Source organism: Callospermophilus lateralis, chromosome 19, assembly GCF_048772815.1.
Source record: "Callospermophilus lateralis isolate mCalLat2 chromosome 19, mCalLat2.hap1, whole genome shotgun sequence".
NCBI lineage: Eukaryota > Metazoa > Chordata > Mammalia > Rodentia > Sciuridae > Callospermophilus > Callospermophilus lateralis.
This window is the reverse complement of record NC_135323.1, coordinates 10,678,083-10,700,695: the sequence shown is the minus strand read 5'-3', so window position 1 is coordinate 10,700,695 and position 22,613 is coordinate 10,678,083. Positions and strand designations below refer to the sequence as shown.

Here is a 22,613-nt window from a genome sequence, read left to right as displayed (position 1 = left end):
TACTATCCAATCTTTTCTGTGGAATGTTTTGAAACATGGAAGTTCTTCTTCTACCTCTTTATACCTATGAATTTACCAGACAATAATATACAGACTACTTTTCTACTTTGAAACTATATACCAAATTTTAAAAAGAAGAAAAAAGTAACAAAGGATTAAAATAAGGTAAATAAGAGGGGAGGATGAGAAATTGATATTAAACCTGGTATCTCATAAAAATTGTAGGAAGTTAATATTGTATATCCTCTTTATAAAATTGAGGAAACTGAGGTTCAGAGCAGGGGACCTGTCCAGCGACACAAAACTAGTAAGCTGTGTCTTGATATCTGAACCTGAGGACCTCTCGCTCAGTCCATGTTCTTTTGCTCAGTCAACATTATACTACTGCTCTTGTATAAGCCCCAGAATTGTTAGGAAGACTCCATACATTATGTAATCATCTCGGCTCTACTTCAATGTTGACTCCTACCCTGTTTTCATCTACCTATTTACCAGCTATCGTATTAGGGACGGAACCTAGGGCCTTACACACGCTAGGCACACACTCTACCACTGAGCTACACTCCCGTTCCCTGTCTTTTTACTTTTAATCCTTGCTTTCTAAGCTCCTTAATCATACTTGGCTGTTTTGATTCTTTTTATTTCTCTTATTTCATTTTCCTCTACTTTGCTGGGTTTTCAAGTAGCACAAAACCTTTTTTCAATATATGGTATTAATAGAAGCTCAGTGCTTAAACTTGACATAAGTGATACATAGATAAGCCTTATTAAACTTTTTAAATTAACATTTAAAAATTTTTAAGTTCCTTTCAATGAGTCTCCTGAAATGTGTCCTAAAAATCTGACTGGCATTGATTTTTATAAGAATCTACAATAAATGCATGCTGTGCACAAGCAGAAGCAACCCACTGTTCAGTTCTTAGCAACAGCTATTTATATTTTATTGTGTGTCATTTGTTTTGATCCAGGTGTTTTTCTACCCATACTCAAAAGTAGTTCAACCCCAGCAAGTCCAGCTATTGTTTCTTATCTTTTAAGTCTGTAATACTCTTGTCATCACATTCATCCATTGTAAATGGCTCACAGAAAAAAAGGAGATGTAAGCTTTTGGAAGAAGCTCAAAGAGCGACTTAGGCTGACAAACCACATTTACACTCTGGGTCTCTGTATAAGATGAGCAAGAGCCAGAGGGGAGACAAGGGGGTGGGTAATGGAGCTAGAAGCATAGAAAAAGAAAAAAAGAGTTACCATGGGGGTCTGTGTCTCCCAAAGAGGATGAAAAAAAAAACCAACAATTTTCATATTAAATTGGTAGAGGTGGCCCTCATGTTTCAAATTTAGGAAAAACTTACTTTCTACAGACCCTGAATTTCTTAAACCATAGCCCTAGATCTCTGGATGCTGCAGCAAAGCAGCCTTGCATAGGGCTTGCCACACTTCAGTATGATTAGACAGGACAGGGAACAGCAATGCCATATCTTTGGCCATTTAAAAAAATCAATCAGGAGGTACATGTGTTAGCAGTGGTCACCAACAAGAATAATCGACAGTACAAACTTATTCTTTGATTGCTTTGTTAAAATAAACAAACTCCAAATGTTTTTATGCTTCTTAAAACAAAATGATGCAATGCACATCACAACCAAATAATCCATCGTTTTAGGATTTAATTCAGAAAGAGCTAGCTACCTTATTGGCTTCAGATAATAAAATATTATCATGTTAATTGGGGAATATTAATTTCATTGGAATTGTGTGTTTAAAAACCTAAAAGAAGCCGTGTTTTGGCTAATACTGAAAAGGAAATGTCCTCTCCAAAAAACCATGATGGTGGGGGAAAAAATTAGGAAAAATGAGAAAATATACAAAATGAACCTGGAAAGATTCTGCTAAAATTAAGACTGGCTTCTTAAGTCCCCGTACTATCAATCATTGCAAAATCCCTGGAGTTCTATCAGCTAATGAATCTTAAGTAAGTGCCTCACGCTTTCACTGCACAGAACTTGGACCATGAAAGGGCTCTGGGCTAACAGAGAGCAGACACATGGATAGCAAGCAGACAGACAAGCTCGCCCTGTAGATGGGAATGGGAACCTGGCCATCCTGCCCCTATCCACAGACAGACTGACCTTCCTTGAGACTTTTCTGGTTGCTCCCCTCAAGGCATTCCTTTTCTTTTAAAGGTTCAAAATCTCCAGCAGTTAAAATTTCTGGGAAACCCTGTTGCTGCTTCTTGGAGCTATCGATCATGGTGAGAGGCTTCCGGAGACAGGCAACATCCAGCAGGAGAAAGGCTCGGTTGGCAGGATGGCAGAGAGTGGTGCTCGAAATACTCTGGCCCCTAGTCCTGGGTTGCTCCTCACAATACCCCGATTGCTGGCAACTATGTCTTTAAGTAGCTGAAGGCAGCCATTACCCTGGAGTTCCCAGATTGACCTGCAAACACACTCATGCTGCTGGAAACCCTCGACTCTCTCCCACATCGGGAGGCAGAGCTTGTGAGGCACGATTCTAAAATCCCACCCCTTTTCCCAGCCAGCCCCCTTCCTCTTGCCATTCCAGCTTCCCCCGCACTGGGTGCTTCAATCTGCAGTTTGATGGTCCGAATCATCTGACAAACACTGAGTCAAGCAGTTAAAAATAAATCCTCTAGTTGTTAGAAGAGAAGACTATGCTGATACCTAAGGAGACAAACTGCTGCCTGTGGTCTTTCTCGGTCTCTCCATAAACACAGCCGCAGGCTGTGGAAATGCTTTGTATCGCACATTCATTACTCATTAAGTTCTCTAGCTAAACAAACGGCAGGCTAAGACATCTAAAGGAAGCAGAGGCACCACACTGAATAAACCTGCTACTAACATAGCTGGATGAAAAGCAAGTCACTGCGCTACCGAAGTCTTTTTGTGGTGTGCTGTTTGTTGCACAGGGCTCTCCCTGGCAGGGTCAACGCTCTTTGTAACAGGGAAATGTTTAGTAATTGCAGTTTTCTTCCTTTGGCGATTCAGACCTGAGCAGCAGTTTTCCTTTGTGCCACTAGTTGGCTCAGAGAGTGAACACTACCATGATTTTTATTTTTAAAGGAAAAATCTCCTCCCATTTATTAAAAGCAACAACATCACCAGCTTCTATTTCATAACAGATTCAATCAGCCATCAGCCCAAGTTTAATTTCATGGGAACTATGGACATTGGGAACCTCTCGTGCAAGTCACACACTGCTGTTCACTGCGTATAAAGAATGCTGCTGGAAGGAAATCTCTGTCTGAAAAGTCCAGGAAATGTGCAAACAAGCCTGTTTCCATGTACACTAAGTATGTATCTGTAGCCAAAATAATACGGTTTTTAAAAATGGTTCACAGTATGCTCCTTTGCAGAGAGCTTCCATAAAACCCACCAGAGGTTATAACAGCAGTAGAATCTGAATCCTGTTCCATGAGGTGTTCTTTCTGTAAAGTTTTTTAGAACTAACATTCAGCAGAATACCTCGAACTATTAGGAGTTTTCAACATATGGCATAAGTTGAAAATGAATAAATAAAAGAGTGAATAAGTTAAAGCAGAAGGAAGTGTAACAGGAAAATGGTTAATAAAACTCAGAGTTCTAAAGATGTCCTAGATCAATAGCCAAAAGCCATTAATTTGAGGTGAACAAACATTTTCTAAAGCAAGCACATTTTTTCTTTAAAAGAAAATGTACAAGGGTTGGGATTGTGGCTCAGTGGGTAGAGCGCTTGCCTAGCATGTGCGAGGTGCTGGGTTTGATCCCAAGCACCACATAAAAATAAATAAATAAAATAAAGGTATTGTGTCCAACTACAATTACAAAATGTTTAAAAAATAATAAAAAAAGAAAATGTACAAATACACTTTAATTATGCAACTGACATAACTCTCCTGTGGGGTAGAGCTTCACATCTTTAAAGCCAAGAATATCAACATGGTTTTCACACAGATGGGGCTGGACTAAGCATTCTGTCCTGTGTCTCTCGCTCTAAGGCTGGTATGCATTAAATCCACACTGTTCTAGAAAGATTGCTATCTTTCCTTCTCTTGCATCTCTTGAAAATGGCATTACCCAACACATGACATGCTTCTTGTCAATGGAAATTCCCTCTGAAGCAACTTAAACCCATCCAGGGATGCCTAAACTTCTGCAGGAACAGTAAGGAGCTTATCACACATTTCAATCATGCCCTCAAGCCTTCTGCTGCTATCTCTGATCTCAAAGCTTGTTTTCTAATGAAATTACTCCTTTATTAAAGGAGTAATTAAAATATCACTTTTTAGCTTTTTCTTAAATTTCTTATGGTCTATGATAGTCAGAAGCATTAGACTTTATTTATTTATTTATTTAGGTTCTGGGGGTTAACTCAGGGGTACTTTACCACTGACCTACATCTCCAGTCTCTTTTATAATTTTTTTTAAAAAATTTATTTTGGTACAGAATCTTGCTAAATTCCTGAGGTTGGCCTTGAACTTGGGATTCTCCTGCCTCAGCCTCCCAAATTGCTTGGATTACAGGTGTGTGCTAACATGCTTGGCTTGAGGATATTCTTTAGGTTGGTCACTCAAGTAGATGTTCTGCAAAGATTATCTCACTTAACCACCAATAAACCTTTTTTTTGGCAGGGGGGTAAAAGGGATTGAACACTCAGGGGCACTCTATCAGTAAGCCACATCCCCAGCCCTATTTTGTATTTTATTTAGAAACAAGGTCTCACTGAGTTGCTTAGCACCTTGCTTTTGCTGAGGCTGGCTCTGAACTTCCAATCCTCTTGCCTCAGCCTCCCGAGTTGCTGGGATTACAGGTGTGAGTCACCATACCTGGCTACCAACAAACCTTATGATCACTATGATTATATGTACATAATAGACATTTTTACAGATCAAACCAATGCCATAAAGTCTGTATGTGGCAGGCTTAGAATTTAATCAGTGTTATTTCTCCAAAGCCCAAGTCCATTGTTTTGCACTGCATTATCTATTGTTCTTTGTTTGTTTGTTTTGGGTACTGGGGATTTAACACACAGGTGCTACACTCCCAAACCTTTAAAATAATTTTTTTTTTTACAGTTTCATATTTTTTGTTTTAATTAGTTACACATGACAGTGCAAAGATCTTGACATAACATACATTTGAATGATATAATTTTAATGCACCCATACATACAGAACCAGTTAGTGGCTCGTATAGTTGTGTATTTACTCAGGTTCCTGGATTTGTCAGGATATAATTTCTCATTTTTCTGAGTGTACAGGTTGCAGAATTGCATGGGTCATGCAGTCACACACACACATATATATATAAAGCTGGGTTTTGCTAAGTTGCTAAGGACCTTGCTAAGGTGGCGAGGCTGGCTTCAAACTTGTGATCCTACTACCCCAACCTCCTGAGTCTCTGGGATGAAGTCATGCACTACCACTCCTAGCTTGCCTATTGTCTTTTAGACTATGCCCCATTTCTAGACTTCAGTTTGATCTTTAGGATAGATTTACAAGCAGAAGCCACAACTTTTAAGACCTCTGAAAGGATAAGAGAAAAGAAAGCCAACATAATCATACTGGAATGATTTAATAAAAGCATTTTAACTTTTTATGAAATAATTACCAACTTTATAGAGTGTTTACTACATGTCACAATCTAAGTACTTTTAAATATATTATTTTCATTCATCTGGTTGACAGACTTGTGAGTTCAACATTATTATTCCAATTTTTCCTCAAGACCGAGGGAAAAAAATCAAATACTTTGTCAGAGTCAGATATCTTCTTTAAGTTGTAGCCAGGATTCCAAAGCAGGCAGCCTGGTTCCAGGGCCTACATTCTTACTTTGCAAAAAGAACAATAAAAACAAAAAACTCAAACATTCCATTTTCTAGGATGTTGCTCTTAAATCCTGAAAAATGCTCAAATGACTTGAGGTGACAAATCCAGGAACCTGAGTAGATACACAACTATATGAGCCACTAACTGATTCTGTATATATGGGTGCATTAAAATTTTTTCTTCTTTTATGGACTGTCTGTAAGCTTATTGCTTTCACCAAAATCCCAATAATCCCAATAAGGAAACACTGTCCTGTGGTTAGGTTTACATCGTCTTTGTAGTTTTGAAAGGAAATAAACTCTATGGTAAAGGTGCCTGGAAGAACATTTATTTTACTATTTTCCAGAAAACAATTTAAAGTAATTTCAAACTCAGAGTCCTTTTCCCATGAACCATTTGTGAGTAGGTTTTGACATGATACTTCTTTTCTTCTTCTTCTTCTCCTTTTTTTGGGACCAGGGACTGAACTTGGGGGCACTTGACCACTGAGCCACATCTCCAGCCCATTTTTGTATTTTATTAGAGACAGGGTTTCAATGAGTTGCTTAGTGTCTCACCATTGCTGAGGCTGGCTTTGAACTCTCAATTCTCCTGCCTCAGAGGAGCCGCTGGTATTACAGGCGTGCGCCACCACGCCTGGCAACAAGGACTGCTGGCACATAAATCCTAAAACAAGGATATTCTCCTTCAGAGATACAATACAACCACCAGTATTGAGAAATTAACACGGATATGTCACTGCCAATGATCCAAAGCTCCATTCAAATTTCACCAACTGTCTCAACAATATCCTTTATAGCAGAAAGATCCAACACAAGATCACAAAGTTATCAAGCCTCTTGTTGCTTCCATCTCAGTTTCTCAGTCTTTCTTTCTCTGAATTTTGATTACAGGCCAGTTGTTTTATAGAATCACCCACAATTTGGATTTGCCTAGTGTGTTCTCACGGTTAGTCAGGAGATGTACCCTGGCAAAATTGCTACCATTCCTTCTACATTTATAGATGCTCTTCAACTCACACTCTGTTAACCCACTGGAAACTAAAAATACTGTTAAGTTGAACATGTATTTAACAATATACATAAACTATAGAACATTATCAGCAACACAGCACCCTGTGAAGATCTGGCTGTTTCCCCTGGTGATCCTAGGGTTGACTAGGAGCAGTGGCTCACTGCTGCCACCCAGCATCACAAGACCGAATCAGAGTGCTTAATTCGAGCCCAGAAAAAGTTTAAAATTCAAAGTATGGTTTCTGCTGAACATAATGTCACTTCTGTACAACTATAAAGTTGAACAATCATAAGCTGCACCATTGTAAGCTGGGGATACACTATATTAGTGGCACATTCAACTGTAAGAAGAAAACCTGATTTATATTGCCTATTTACATCAGCACACATTCATGGTTTGCTACTTCATGCCTTGTGTTACACCTGTTACTCTTATTATGTTCAAGTTATCCCTGTTTTGCCAATAGAGACTCTCACAGATTCTTGTCATGGCCCTAGCATTCTTTGAGCACTTTCTTACTTTCTGGCACAAGATGTTCCAAGCTTATCTTGTACTTCTGCCCCATTTAGAAACAGGTCTGGAGACTAGGTGTGCTCACTGCTCTTAGGGTTGTCAGTGTTCCCTGACATTCTCTGTAGACACAGCTGGAAAATAAAATATGTCTGTGAGTTGGTGTGTGTGTACACACACACACTCACATTTACATCTCTCTCTGTTAGGAGACGTACAATACATCCATAGTTAGTCCCGACTTTCTACATATATATTGAAAACCACAATTCACTATGGTGCTTCCAAATCACTCATTTTCTCTTTTCTATATTTATGGCCACCTTTTCCTACAGGGAGAAGTTTTCTCTCATGGTCTCTCCCACCTAACTCATGGATGCCCTATAACCCCCACCCCTGCCACTGCTATAGCCACCCTGTGCCCTTGCTCCCTGGCCCATCACTCCCATCTGCAGAGGGCAGCTACCTTGCTCAGCTCCACACAGTCTTTTGTATTGAATTAGGGAGGGAAGGGGATATGCATTATTTCTCAGTAACAGAAGCCCACAGTTGTCACATAAATTGCTCTCTAGATTTGTTCTTGTTCCTTACTGTGTATGCTACATCACCTTCACTGTCATTTGGCTCTACTGTCAAGAGGCACTGAACTTCAAATGATATGTGATTAAAGTCACTTCTGCTATGACAAACTTGCTTCTACAGTGTTTGTGTGTACGCGTACTCCGAAGGGCTAATTTACTATGCAAGAGACTGCCATAAATCAAGTCAATTTTCCCACCATCCCAAACACAGATATTTAATAAGCGTGAGAAAAACTGTATGGCTTAGAGTAGGAACAATCCAAGAAAGGCTTCAGGGAATTAGAACACAAACAAACCGGCTCAAGGGACCTACACAAAAACTTGGCAGAGCTAATGTATGCTCACAAAACTATTGACGAGAAGATTCTCGCAGTGATGCTGCTGCACTCCATTAAGGAAGAACCTGGGTATATTACTAAGGCTTTACCAATGCAAAGCATTTGAAATCAAACGTAAACAGACTGCTAAATTCTTTCACAGCTCACATTAATACACACATATATACACATTTCTTCATTTAAAAATTAGCCTCCACGAAAACCACTATTTCATGAAGCGATAAAATTTTCTGACATTTCCAAGCTAATGAGGTTCTGAGCAAAAACATCGGTGATTTCTGCAGTTAAATATTATAGCATAACCAAATCCTAAAACGGGGCAAACAGCTTAGCAGCTTGCCTTGTGACTGGTGCTTATAGTCTCTTATCTGGAACATGCAATGAGGCTGGCATGGCAGCTGCATCCTCTTGGGTTTGCTTTACTCTCTAGAGATGTGAACTATGACTATGGCAAGGTTTTTTTGGATTGGAATTTTACAATTACTAGTTTGCTGACTGACCTCTGCTCAGACCCAAAGAAGAGAATTGTATGGGATGGGGCAAATAGCAGCATGGGGCGGAGGAACATATTTTACAGGCTCGTCCTCTGTGCGGCCAGCAGCATCACTTAATGGAAATGTCCTGTTGACCTGAAGGTGACTGACTCCTCCTGCTGGACTCATTGGGGTGGATAATCAATAAATGACAGAATATACTGGCTTAAAAAAGTCATTCAAATCCTTTCTCTATTTCTAAACTTTATAGTTAGATAAATAGAACAAGCTAGCTGGAAGATTTACAACAAAGAACTTTCTTCAGGTTAAATGTTACCTTCGGGTCACACAATATAAGGGAGAATGAAATGACTAGGGCTTTGAAGGGTTAGCAAACACAGATGAACAAAAAGTTGAGACGTTCAAACCCTAGCAAAGACTAAAGGCATAACATTAAGTTACGACCAGCAATGTTTGGGAAAGAAACCATCTACAATTGTGTTTCTCAAACTCTTTTTACATTATTGTTCCTTGATCTTTTAAAATATATATTTTTCAAATCACTTTTCATGAAATTTTTATACCATAAAGTTATATACTGTATGTATACCTGTGCCTTACAAACAGACTAAGATTTTTTCACTTATTCCACAAGAATCAATTTTTACTCACTCCTATTGAGGATGCTTAATCACAAGAGGGAAGTCAATGTTTCTTATTTTGTGGACAAAAAGACTACGTTAATGAGAGTAAACTATATGTAGGAATCTCAGTGAGAAAATAACAAATGTTTACCATCTGTAATAATGACTTTTAAATCACAATTTAGCATACTTTTGAGGATTCTAAGCATCTTTTCATCCTCAAAAGCTTAAGTACAGGGAGATTAGTATTTTTTTTTTTTTAAAAAGTTCAAATATGAAATGATGTTTTTAAGCCATTCCGAGGTGAATACAAATCCTTAACTCTGTTCTTCTGACTCTAATATTCTTTTCAATAAAAACAAAAAATGCTTATTTTTTTCCTTCTAATTCTACATGTGAATTCACAAGCTTGTATTATTTAATTTTAAGGGGGACAATAACATCAAAGATAAAATGACAAAGGGTAACAGGCAGGATGGTTTTGTAGAAGGGGCATGATTTTAGAGCTAAACAAAATTTGGTTGTGAAATCTTGGAAGAGTGGCAACATCTTTGTGCCTTGGCTGCCTCACCTATAGAAATACAACAATAGTAACAAGAACAATAACAATAGCTGTTTTATATGATTATAAAAAAATGAAAAAGGAATATAAAATGCCCATCACATGCATGATGCTCCTCACATGTGTGAGAATTCACTTCTAGATTATGTCTTTGCTAGGTTTGAGGTTTCTCTGGTAAGACCGTGCAGACCAGCAGACCAGCCAGGATGCCATACAGGCAGGCCTACATTTTCCAACCACATCCCCTAAGGCTCAGGTGCAGATGACCTTTTTTTTTTTTTTTTTTTACTTGTTTATTATTTTCTATCTTTTGGTGTCTTCCTACTATATTTGAGATTTCATGTGTTTGATTAAATTTGAATTTGTTACACATATAGAAAGCCCTGCTGGTACTTTTTCCCTAAACTAGAATAATGAAATAGAAAAAACAGTTTAAGAAGTATGAGAATTACTAGGGCTAAGAAATGCATATTTGAAGGATGTTTTGTTTTAAGTGCTATTTTTTGTTAATTTATTAATACAAATAAATCTGTGACCTCATCATCATGAAGAACACCTCACTGAAGGCCAATGAGCATTTATTAAGAGTATTCTGTGTGGGATTAGGGGTGGGGAAGACAAGATTCCTCAGGGAATATGGTCTAGAGCTTCTAAAAACATCTGACACCTTTCTCCTCGATTCCATTTTCTTACTCTTGTTAGAATGTTTTTCTATCAGTGCTTCTATAACTATGGTTAAGAGAAATAATTTTAAACTTTCAATCTGCTGTGGACCCATATGGGACCCTACTGTACAGGACTAGTAGGGACACGGTAAGTTTGGCATAGACATACCAGACAGATCTGCACTCTGCTCAACATGGGGTTCACAAATCTTGCACTTGAATGTCTTATCAGTGTCACACTGCCACAAAAATTTCTAACCACCCTAGATTCTCAGGTCACCTTACAATGAATACTTACAAAAAGCTTTGGACTGGCACCATGTGGGCCACACTTTGAATAGCAGTATTTTCTACTCATCTTAACTCCAGTCCAGTTCTCTGATGTCTTCCAAATGACTAGTTCACATTACAGTTGTATTTCTATGACTAGTTCAAATTAAAGCTGTATTTCTCTTCCTTGGTTATCTTTACATTTAGATAAACTATTTCAATCGCCCTAAAATCTTTCAATATCTTCATATTCTGCCATTGTCCCTTGCCTATCTGTTGCTCCTGAGTGACTAATCACGGCCACATAGTCATTTGTGAGGCCTGAGAATTGGGTCGAACAAACACTATGTCATAAATCTCAGGAGGTCAAAGATATACTCTCACAGATTCATGAATTCTTTTAGGAAACTTTAAAAAATATAGTGTTTTCATTTTGTTAACCCAGAATTCCTCACAACTTAATCACCTGGATAGCTATTTTATAATCAAATGTTGTCATACAGTGATGAAAACCAGAGAGCCAGATGTTGTAATGGTGACAGTTAAGCCTAGAGAAGGCAAAATGATACCTAGCCTAAAGTAGTTTAAATAGACAATGGAGTGGGAGAGATGAGTCCCTAAGGCATGTGGCCGTAGAGACTCTGAGCCTGTGCTGGAGCAGCGAGGTCCCTGTCAGCCATCGAGCAGCAGCCACGCTTATGCAGAGGTGCATCATGCCATGATAAGTTGACACTGACTTGTGTTTCACTAGTGTGGTTGCACTAATGTGCAAAGGATTTTATAGTTGTGTATGTGCTGCTAAACAAAAGGGGTCTTATACTTCATTTATCGTTGTCCATAATTCACCAACATTACAGTAATAAACAGTAAGTCGTCTACTAGCCATTTTTATATTACTTAAGTTTGGGAACTGTGTAACTCAGAGAAAAAGGATCTATTTAATCCAAAGCTTGGCTTCCACAATGTTATCTCAAGGTGGAAATTAAACATTTGGCTTTGTTTATCTGAGTGGCTGTCTAATGTTATCATCTTGGGAGTCATGACATACAAAGGTAGAGATAAAAAAGCCAAATCCAGTACAAAATCATGCCCTGACTTCACATAAGCTCCAAAATTTTTCCTTTCTCTTGTATTGACTTTCTTTGAATTACCTGCACAGCTGTTCTAAAGCATTTTCGTTTTTCTCAAGGTATTATACTACTACCTTCCTTTCTTTCTCTGCAAGTACCTGGGGCCCCCAGATTCACTAACAATATTGAGGTCTTCAGACATAAAGTCTACTCCTTTCTACTACAACCTTCCACCCATTTTTTAAGGAAGAAGAAACCCGTTTCTTTCCACAGGGAATTAGGATCCCTTTTGGGACTACAGTTCTTCTTGCCCATTTACAAAAACTGTAATCAATGAATTACATTTCTCTACCATATCTTTCGCTTGTCCTCTCTCTTCTAATTTTCTAAGATTGTGACTCCTCGTCTCATTCTATGCACTAGGCTCAACTGTGAATTCTCCAAACTCACTGAGGTACACATAACCACCCCCAACACATCTATCCTAGATTTGGGTCATAAACTTCTTGCTTTCAAAATGGTAGTTTCCAAATAAATTTTCTTTTTGGAATTAAGATACCTTTGAATTTTAAAATCATATGCTATACTCAGGACTAAATCACCTTTTCTTGATTTTACTGGAAAAACAAAAACAAAGAAAAGAAGAGGAAAAGAGGGATAAGAAATGGCTAGCCTTGACCTATGGTTAGCTCCATTCTGGACAGTGAGTGAATTTAAACACCAAGGATGTCATCTTACTCACTGCTGCAGTGCCAATGTCTGGGACACTATCACTGCTCAATTAATGCTGTCCCCTAGAATAAACATATGTCACTCTACTGATGATAACTCCTCCCCGTCCACTCTATTCTGCCCACATCTTTCTAGGCTGGCATTCAGGGATGCCAGTGTTTTGTCTCCCGTCTTCCTGAGCGGTGTTACTAACCCCTGTGTGTTCCTTGGATCTCAGTGAAATCTAACTGCTGAGCATTTCCTAACACACAGGGTTGTCCTCATCTTTGCTTAAGCTTTTTCCTCTATCTACCATCCCCTACTTCTGATCTCTGCCCATAGAAACTACCCAGACAGACTTCAAGAACTAGTCCCAGCATCGATTTCTTTCAGCAGCTTTCCAGGATGTCTAACTTCACCCCAAAGACTGAGGTCTTCTTCCTCTGTATACACCTACACTCATGGTCCTGCCATCTGAGGACTCACAATCCGCCTCACGACGGTAACGGAGATGGAGACGCACATTACTGAAGTTCGCGTAGTTCTTACTTTTTACTACAGCATGTATTCATGCATGGTGTTAAGTGCTCTGTGCATATGAACACACTTCACTCCTGAATCTACCTCCCACTGTCTTCATTTCATATTGAAGCACCAAGAGGTTAATCTGTTCAGTTACATAGTTTAAGTAGAATAGTGTTGTTTCCGCTTTGTTGTCTGTTTTGTTTTGCAGACTGAATTCAGGGCCTCATGCACTCTAGGCAAGTGCTCTACCACTGAGTTACACCCCATCCAGAACAGAGATTTTTAAAACCTAGGTAGTAGGACCACAGTCTACTAGCTTTTCTCAATAAGTTCTGGGAAAGAATTAAGCCCAAAGGTATCCCTTATACATGAATTAACTTCTTTCCCAAGTACCTAAAACAGTACATGCTAAGTCATCCTTGGAAGAATTGAGAAAACAGATATTCAAGTCACCCTTGGAAGAATTGAGAAAACAGATATTCAAATCACATCTATAGGGTTTAATTCTCTCTTGGTGCCTAGAATGAGGAAGCTGGATTCTTTCAGTTATTTATCTTTCCCTCAACACTTATCTGTATATTTTGCATATTCCTGTATCTCTTCTCTACCTTGGTAAATTTTAAAATCTTCAAGAGTTAGAACTGCAGTCTTATCCATCTTTCTGATCCTGTGAAATTTTTCTACTATTTTAATAATTTTCACACGATCAACTTTCTTTTTAATTAAGTAGATTCTTACATTCAGTTTTTGGTAATAAACTAATAACCAAAAATATCTGTTATATTTTGGGGAGTTATGTCTGAGACACATTTCAAAATCAATTTTATTGAGGTATAATTCAAAGATGATGTGCATCCCATTTAAGTGTGCAAATTGGCGAGTTTTGATGGAGGCATACACCTGTGAAATCCCAACCATATTTGAGACTCAGGGCGTTTTCACCATTCCCAAAGGTTTCACTTTTCCCTTGGAAGTACTTCCTTCTGCCATACCAAATTTCACCTAATCACTGATGTGCTTTCTCTCAAATAATAGGAAAGAAGGCAGATCTATGAGTATGAGGGCTGGTAGTATACCTTTTCTAAAATTTCAAGTAAATGAGAACATATAGTATGTAATCTTTTGTGTTTTAATTCTTTCACTCAGCATACTAATTCTGAGATTGATCCATGTTACTGCATATATGAAGAGTTGGTTCCTCTCTATGACTGAGCAGTAATTCACTGTATGGACATACCACATTTGTTTATCCAGTCATCTGTTGATAGACACATGGGAAGTTTCCAGTTTTGAGTTATTATGAATAAACTAGTTATGTATATTTATGTAAAATGTTTGTATGGATATTTATATTCATTTCTTTTGCATAAAGGCTTGGTTATATAGAAGGTGTAGGCTTAGCTTTTGAAAAAACTGTTGTTCTTTTTATAGAACTTTATTGGTAGCTTTATTTGTAACAGCCAAAATCTCTAATAACCATCCATCCCTAAATGAATAACTTTTGGCATATCTGTAGAGGGGGAATATTACTCAGCAATAAAAAGAACTACAGCCACATGAATGAATCTCAAAATAATTATGCTGAATAAAAGAAGTCAGACAAAAATAGTACGTACTAATTATATATAATTCTATTTTTATAAAATCCTAGAAAATATAAATGGTGACTATAAGCAAGTAACAGGCTGCCTGGAGACAATTATGTAAAGAGGAATGGATTATAAAAGGGTGTGAGGAAATTCCCAAAGTTCATGAAAATGTTTGTTATTTTGTTTGTGGTAATGATTTCAGAGTTGTATACATATGCCAAAATTCCTTACCCTGAATACTTAAACATGGGCAGTTTACTGTATGGCAATTATGCTTCAATAAATTTGTTTTTATGAAAAACCCACAATGGTACCTGAAGGAACAGACGGAGAAATTCCTTTATATAATATAATAACTCTGAAATAGTCTCTACTATTTACAAAAACTTAATGCAATAGAGGTTATTTTTTCTTTTTAGTTATACATGATAGTACTATGTATTTTGATGTATCATACATACATGGAGTACAACTTCCCATTCTTGAGGTTATACATGATGTGGAGTTACACTGCCATTACCAGCCCTTCTCCCTCCCTTCCCCCTCATTCCTCTCTGTGAATCCAGTGAATCTTGACACTTTCCCATTCCCAAATGCCTCCCCACCATTGAGAGTTAGCATCTGTATATCAGAGAACATCTGGCCTTTGGTTATTCCACTTAGCACAATAGCCTCCAGTTCTATCCATTTACCATCAAATGCCATAATGCCATTTTTCTTTATGGCTGAGTAATATTTCATTGTGTATATGTAACACTTATTCTTTATTCCCATTCATCTATTGAAAGACATCAACATTGGTTCCATAGTTTAGCTGTTGTGAATTGAGCTGATAGGAACATTGATGTGGCATCACTATAGTATGTTGATTTTAAGTCTTTGGGTATATGCAGAGGAGTTGGATAACTGGGTCAAATGGTGGTTTCATTCCAAGTTTTCTGAGGAATTTCTATACTGCTTTTCTGAGTGGTTGCACCAATTTGCAGTTTCATCAGCAATGTGCGAGTGTACCCTTCCCCCCACATCCTTGCCAACATTTATCGTTACTTGTATTCTTGATAATTGCCATTTTGCTTTATACTATTCTTTTTTTCCTTTTGTTATATATGACAGCAGAATGCATCACATTTCATATTATACATATAGAGCACAATTTTTCATATCTCTGGTTGTACACAAAGTCACATCATTCATGTCTAATGGAAGGTTATTTACCTGGTTGTCTAAATGAGCAGCATAACTGTTCTAAATGATCTTAAAACCACCACCAAAATCCACAGCAAATCAAACCTATTCATCTATTAAATTAAATCCCATCTGTAACTGAAGAATGTTTTTTTTTATTTACTTATTTTTTTGTAATTGTAGATGGACAGAATGCCTTTATTTTTTTTATTTTTATATGGTGCTGAGGATTGAACCCAGTGCCTCACACATGCTAGGCAAATGCTCTGCCACTGAGCTACTGCCCCAGCCCTGAAGAATGGTTTCTAAAGTGTGGGTATGGCATAACTCAGGGAGTTGTGACTGACAGCCTTATATATTATGGTAGACTGGTGTGTGTTATAGATCAAAATGGCGATGGGGCCACGATCCTAAAAACAGAAAACATAGAATTCAAGTTAAAAAAAATTATATGTGACTAAGAGCACATATTTTAATGCTAAAGCCATAGTCAATAATAAAGATAAAACAGCTATGACCATGCACAAAATAGCACAGCAAAAGAACTGTTGGAAAATCAAAAGCACTGGAGATGCAATGTGACAGACAGAAACTCACATATAATAGTGATAATCTGCCACTCTCAATGTAAGACAAAGATAAAAGAGACATAAAATAAGTCACAACTAAGACCAAAATTTTATAATTAATAAAAATGTGTTATTGGTGTATATTTAACTTTACATTCTGATAATATAGACTATATCTTCTCAAATATAGAGAAATACAAAAGGTCACTTTTTAGGTCACAAAGAAATGTCAACAAGTTCCATAAAGTAAAAAATATCATAAACACCTCAGTCTCAATGTAATACAACTATAAAATTATCATAAAATTAAAAAACCTAAAAAGAACTATGTACCCAGAAATCAATTATATCTTCTATTAAGCCACAAAAAAGAGAAAAACTACCAATTGAATTTCTTAAAAACTGGCACATATTTAAGTGGTGATCAGAGAAAAATGCAAATATGTTAATCATTATATCAATAACAGTGAAGGGGGCTGGGGCTCTAGCTCAGTGGCAGAGCACTTGCCTACTGCGTGTGAGATACTTGGTTTAATCCTAAGCACCGCATTAAAAAAAAAAAACAAAATAAAGGCATGCTGTCGATCTACAACTACAAAAAAATTTAAAAAAAGTAACAATAAAGGAATAAAAGTAAGCCATAAGGCAGAGATAAAAGGATTAAAAAAAACACAAGGAATAGACCTCAGTGATTCATCAGATGGTAAGCAAAAGGTTTATTTTTTGTGCAATTGGGAGTCCCAGAAAGATGGCTTAGAGATAATGGGGGAAAAACATATTTGCAAGAATAATCCTGAAAATTCCCCAGATTAGTTAGAAAACATAAATTTACAATTTAAGAAGTTTGGCAAACTCCAAGTAGGATAAATTCAAGACAGAAATGAATAGCCTTTAGATGCCCAAGAAATAAGCAAATAAAGAACATGTACTCCATTCATGATAGCAAAAACAAAACAAAAAAGACAAAAACCCTAAGGAATAAACTAAATAAGAAATATGTAAAACTTGAAAAACACAAGAGTGAGCTAGAGATGTCCGTTTTCTCCAAGTTAATTTACAAATTTAATGTAATCCTAATAAAAATACCAAAAAGTTTTAAAATAGAGCCAGATAAGTTGATATATAAACTCACATGGAAAAATATCCCAGGGGAGCCAGAAAAATACATAAAGAACAGCTCTGAATTGGGAGGGGGAAGAGCCTTAACAGACAAACTCTGAGAGGATCAGGGCTCTAATTATGGGTGTGAGCATGTGTACACACACACACACACACACACGCACACACAATTTTAAAATGTGAGTACTCCGGATAAATATTGATAGGATCTTCTATTACCTGAGCATAAGGAAATGTTTTCAAACTATGACCCAAAATCCAAATGCAAAGAAAGAATGATATACTTTGGTAACATTAAAAAAAGTAAAATCCTAAACTTTTCAAAAAGGAAGGGAAAGTACCCCAGTACATAAATAACTTTTAAAACTGAAAACTTCAAAAGCTTGACAGAGAAATAGAAAAATAATTCACTCCCCTACAAAAAAAAAAAAAAAAAAAGATTAAAAATGGCCCTTTAACATGTGAAAAGACATCCAAACCTATTCATAATTAGAGATTTAATCAAAATGGCAAAAATGTTTGACAACACATTCTATTGGTAAGGCTGCAGGAGAAACAAGCATTCTCATACATTCCTGGTTGGAATGCAAGAATAAATGTATGCCTGGGTGTGGTGGTGCATGCCTGTAATCTCAGCAGCTTCAGAGGCTGAAGCAGGAGGACTGCAGGTTTAAGGCCAGCTCCAGCAACTTAGTGAGGCTGTAAGCAACCTAGCGAGACCCTGTCTCAAAATAAATAATAAAATAAAGTAAAATAAAGCACTGGGGATGTGGTTCAGTGGTTAAGTGTCCTTGGGTTCAATACGTGGTACCAAAATCAAACCAAACATAAATGTATTTAGCAATTACAATGGTGGGGGACAACCCCAATCTGAATATAAACAAAATAAAGGAACTCAAATGCATTTTAAATAACATGGACATACTGAAGAGGACAGAACCAACTTTGAATACAAGATTTTAACTATATACCTTTGGGTAAAGATAAAATAGTGAACTCTAGCCCCTCTCTCTCTCTCTCTCTCTCTCTCTCTGTGTATGTGTACACACACATATAAAACAGCTTTATTGGAATATAATTTTTTAAACCATAAAGTTTATCTGCTTTAAATATAGATTTATTTTTACAGTGGTATGGGCTAGGAATTTTGAAAAAATTTTATGTTTATTCTAGAATTAAATATATTGTGGATAATGGGAGCCAGGTTCTCCCAGAGAAGGGAGTTACAAAATATGAACAGGGGCAGACCAACTGAACTCTGTGATGCTGGAATGGAACTGAGGTATCAATAAGATATATACAGGTTGAAATATACAGAGTGACTGAGACAGAGATGGCTGCACTGTATTTTTTACTTCTGCCAATAGAGAGGACCTGGAAGCAATGGATACACACTAACAATAAACACATCTAGTGCATTAAGATGCATTAAGATTTTACATATACACATACAAGTGAACAGTATTTTATAAGGAGGGGCCCAAACCCTGATCCTGGTTTATAAATACTCCACTAAAGAGACTCAGACATTTTTGCAGATTAGAACTAATGAAAAATAAATTAAAAAAAGAATGATGAGCTAATCACAGTGTCATAGAAGCCACCTTGGTGGAACTGCCACTGGTCAAATAAAAAATGATTTGTAAAAAAGAATTATATGAATTAAAAGAAAAGATCATACAGAGTGACTGAGACAAAGACGGCTGCACCATTTCTGACAGCTATCTCTGAATAGTAGGACTGATAAGTTTTTTTTTTATTTTTTATTTTTTTAAAGAAAGAGTGAGAGAGAGTGAGAAAGAGGGAGAGAGAGAGAGAGAATTTTAATATTTATTTTTTAGTATTTGGCAGACACAACATCTTTGACTGTATGTGGTGCTGAGGATCGAACCCAGGCCGCACGCATGCCAGGCGAGCGCGCTACCGCTTGAGCCACATCCCCAGCCCCAATAAGTTTATTTTTTAATTCTTTATCTTTTATTATTCTAAATTTCATAGTCTGTAATGAGCATTGTATCTATGGAGAAAAAAAAGGTCAAACCTTAAGATTTTTAATATAAAAATCTCTATATTAAGATTTTTTGAATTGGTAGTCCAAACTGTTTCTTCATAGTAACTGCATGTTTAACTGATTTAAATACATTTTGAGTCCTAGATAATTAAATGTATTTTATCAGTTTCAAAAGTGGTAGTATATTATGTACAAAGTTTTTAATCTATAAAATGAAAATAATCAGGAAACAAATTTATGTAAATAACCTCTTAAAACTAAAATGCCTACACAGAAAAAAATTGAAGAGCTACCACAAAGTTTAATAGTGATTAGAGTGGTGGTATTCCACAACAGCCTTTTTGTCTCTTTTCACACAAATTTGCCATAAGTATAAATGACTGCTACTTTATAATGAAAAATCAAAAAATTTTAAGAAGACTAAAAGGTTAAGTATCGAAGTACCACAAAAAGACCAAAGGAAAAGCAAAACCAAGAATGAGACACACAAATAATCACTGACAGTGAAAACATTTTTCATAAAAACCACTGTTGGCTATTTATGTATGGTTACAATGACTCTACTTTTCTAGAGTATTGTGCTGTGGTTTTGATTTTATTAACTTTAGGAAGCATTACTTATATGTTAACTTGGGAGTTAGGAAATTACATGGAGGATGAGGAAGAGAGAAACAGACAAAACAGGAAAGAGCACAAATTTACCTAGGACATTGCCAAAGAGAAACAAAAAAAATTAAAAAGGAGGACTTCGATGCATTAAGATTTTACATATACACATACAAGTGAACAGTATTTTATAAGGAGGGGCCCAAACCCTGAGAACTAACACAGCAAAGTACATGTCTATTTTGTTTAGGAGGTTACATACAATTTTCAAATGAACTAAGGAAAAAATGCCAAAAAAACCCCCACAATATTTGGAGATAAGATTTAAAATATCAGGGCAAATACTCGAACATAGAGACATGTAAATATTAAATTGCGGAGGTGTCCATCACAATCTGTGAGGGATGGGTTCTAGGACACCCAAATCCATGAACAGTAACACAAACCCCTTATGTAAAATGTAATGACAAGAAAAAAGTCTGTACATAATCAGTACAAATGTAATTTTCCCTCCAAAGTTTTAATCCAAGGGTAGTTGAATACACAGGCACAGAACCTGCAGATATTAGAAGACCAACTGTGCATTCTTTTCAAAATAAGGTTTGTTACTATTTCAGAGCATTCGTCATAGCATGAGACTTCATGAGCACTGCAATGCAAAGAAATTATAAAGCCTAAATAGCTGGATGCACCCTCTAAGGCCTAAGCACAAGAAAATACAATGCTGCTGTTCAACAATAATAGAAAAGTTCTATTTTTTTTTAAAGATTTTTAAAAATATCTATTTTTTGTGGTGCTGAGGATTGAACCCAGTGTCTCACATGTGCGAGGCAAGCACTCTACCACTAAGCTACAGCCCCAACCCCGGAAGTCCTATTTTTAATAAATACAAATTAATTCAAAAACATATGGTATGGGCTGGGGTTGTGGCTCAGTGGTAGAAAGCTCACCTAGCATGTGTAAGACCCTGGGATCGATCCTCAGCACTACAAAAATAAATAAATAAATAAAATAAAGATATTGTCTGTAAATAAAATAATAATAATAATAAAGGGCTGAGTATATGGCTCATTAGTCAATTCCTAGTACGTACACACACACACACACACACACACACACACGCACAAATGGTTGTGGCTATACACCTGTAATCCCAGCAACTCAGGAGGCTGAGGTAGGAGGATCACGAGTTCAAAGCCAGCCTCAGCAAAAAGCAAGGAGCTAAGCAACTCAGTGAGACCCTTTCTTTAAATAAAATACAGAATAGGGCTGGGTATGCAGCTCAGTAGTTGAGTGCTCCTGAGCTCAATCCCCAGTACTAAAAAGAAAAAGAGAAAAAAAAGAGTCCAAACTAATGATACGTGTGATATCAACAAACAACAGTCATATAACCAGAAATATAACAGTTATTGATTGTTTTCTTTTAAATACACATATCTACACATACACTTAGACATGACTATAACAAACAGGCACAAATAAACACTCTGGGAAGTTTCTGGCAGCTCTGTCAGAAATAAATCCTCACCTGAACAGACTGCAGAATGTGACATGTCTTTCAAAGCTTTATGCTTCACAGAAACATAAATTAATACATGACTTCCTGTATGGATGCCCATTGGTTAAGAAACGGCTATTAAAAATCTATAAAATCACCAGCTAAGCAGAGTAGAAAGCAATCTTTAGGCCATATAATCACAGTATCCAAAATAAAATTTAAAAACAATGTCACTGACAACACTGTCAAGATTAATTTTCTGTGTAAAACTTCTACAAATAAACACTTAAAAAACACTACTGAGAGAAATTAAGGAAGGCATATGTGAATGGACAGATATACTGACACACTGAAATTAAGATATCAGTTCACGCCAAGTTAATCCACATATTTAATATAAGCTCAATCATGTTTCTGCAAGAATTTTGATTTTAATGATTCTACAACAGAATTGCAAATGCAAAGAACCAAGAATGTCCAGAGCATTTTTGTAAAAGGAGAATAAGCTGGGCGTGGTGGCGCATGCCTGTAATCCCAGTGGCAGGAGGTTAAGGCAGGGGGATGGAGAGTTCAAAGTCAGCCTCAGCAATTTAGTGAGACCCTGTCTCTAAACAAACTGTTTTTGTTTTTGTTTTTTTAAAAAAAGGACTGGTGATGTGGCTCAGTGGTTAAGCACCTCTGGGTTCAATTCCCAGTACAAAAAATGGGGAGGAGGGACGAAGCCGGAGGACTTACTCTACCTGCTCTTGAGACTAGACTAGGCAGCTATAGCAATGGAGCAGTGCTGGCACAAAGACTGATAAATGGACCCACAGGACTGAATCAAGAGCCCAGACACAGATACACAC

At 37.0% G+C, this 22,613-nt stretch overlaps 1 protein-coding gene across 9 annotated transcripts in view; it reads right to left on the bottom strand.

The window, feature by feature from the left end:
- Mrtfb (myocardin related transcription factor B) overlaps nucleotides 1–22,613 on the bottom strand; it is a 236,746-nt gene that overhangs the window by 58,072 nt on the left and 156,061 nt on the right. For 2 of the 9 annotated variants that reach the window (XM_076840861.2, XM_076840864.2), the window contains exon 1: nucleotides 2,130–2,490. The exons of the other annotated variants lie outside the window; for them this stretch is intronic. In XM_076840861.2, coding sequence (XP_076696976.1) covers nucleotides 2,130–2,250 — 121 coding nt within the window. In that variant the 5' untranslated portion in view covers nucleotides 2,251–2,490. Of the gene's footprint in view, nucleotides 1–2,129; nucleotides 2,491–22,613 lie in introns of those variants that run through there. 9 annotated transcript variants of the gene reach the window in all.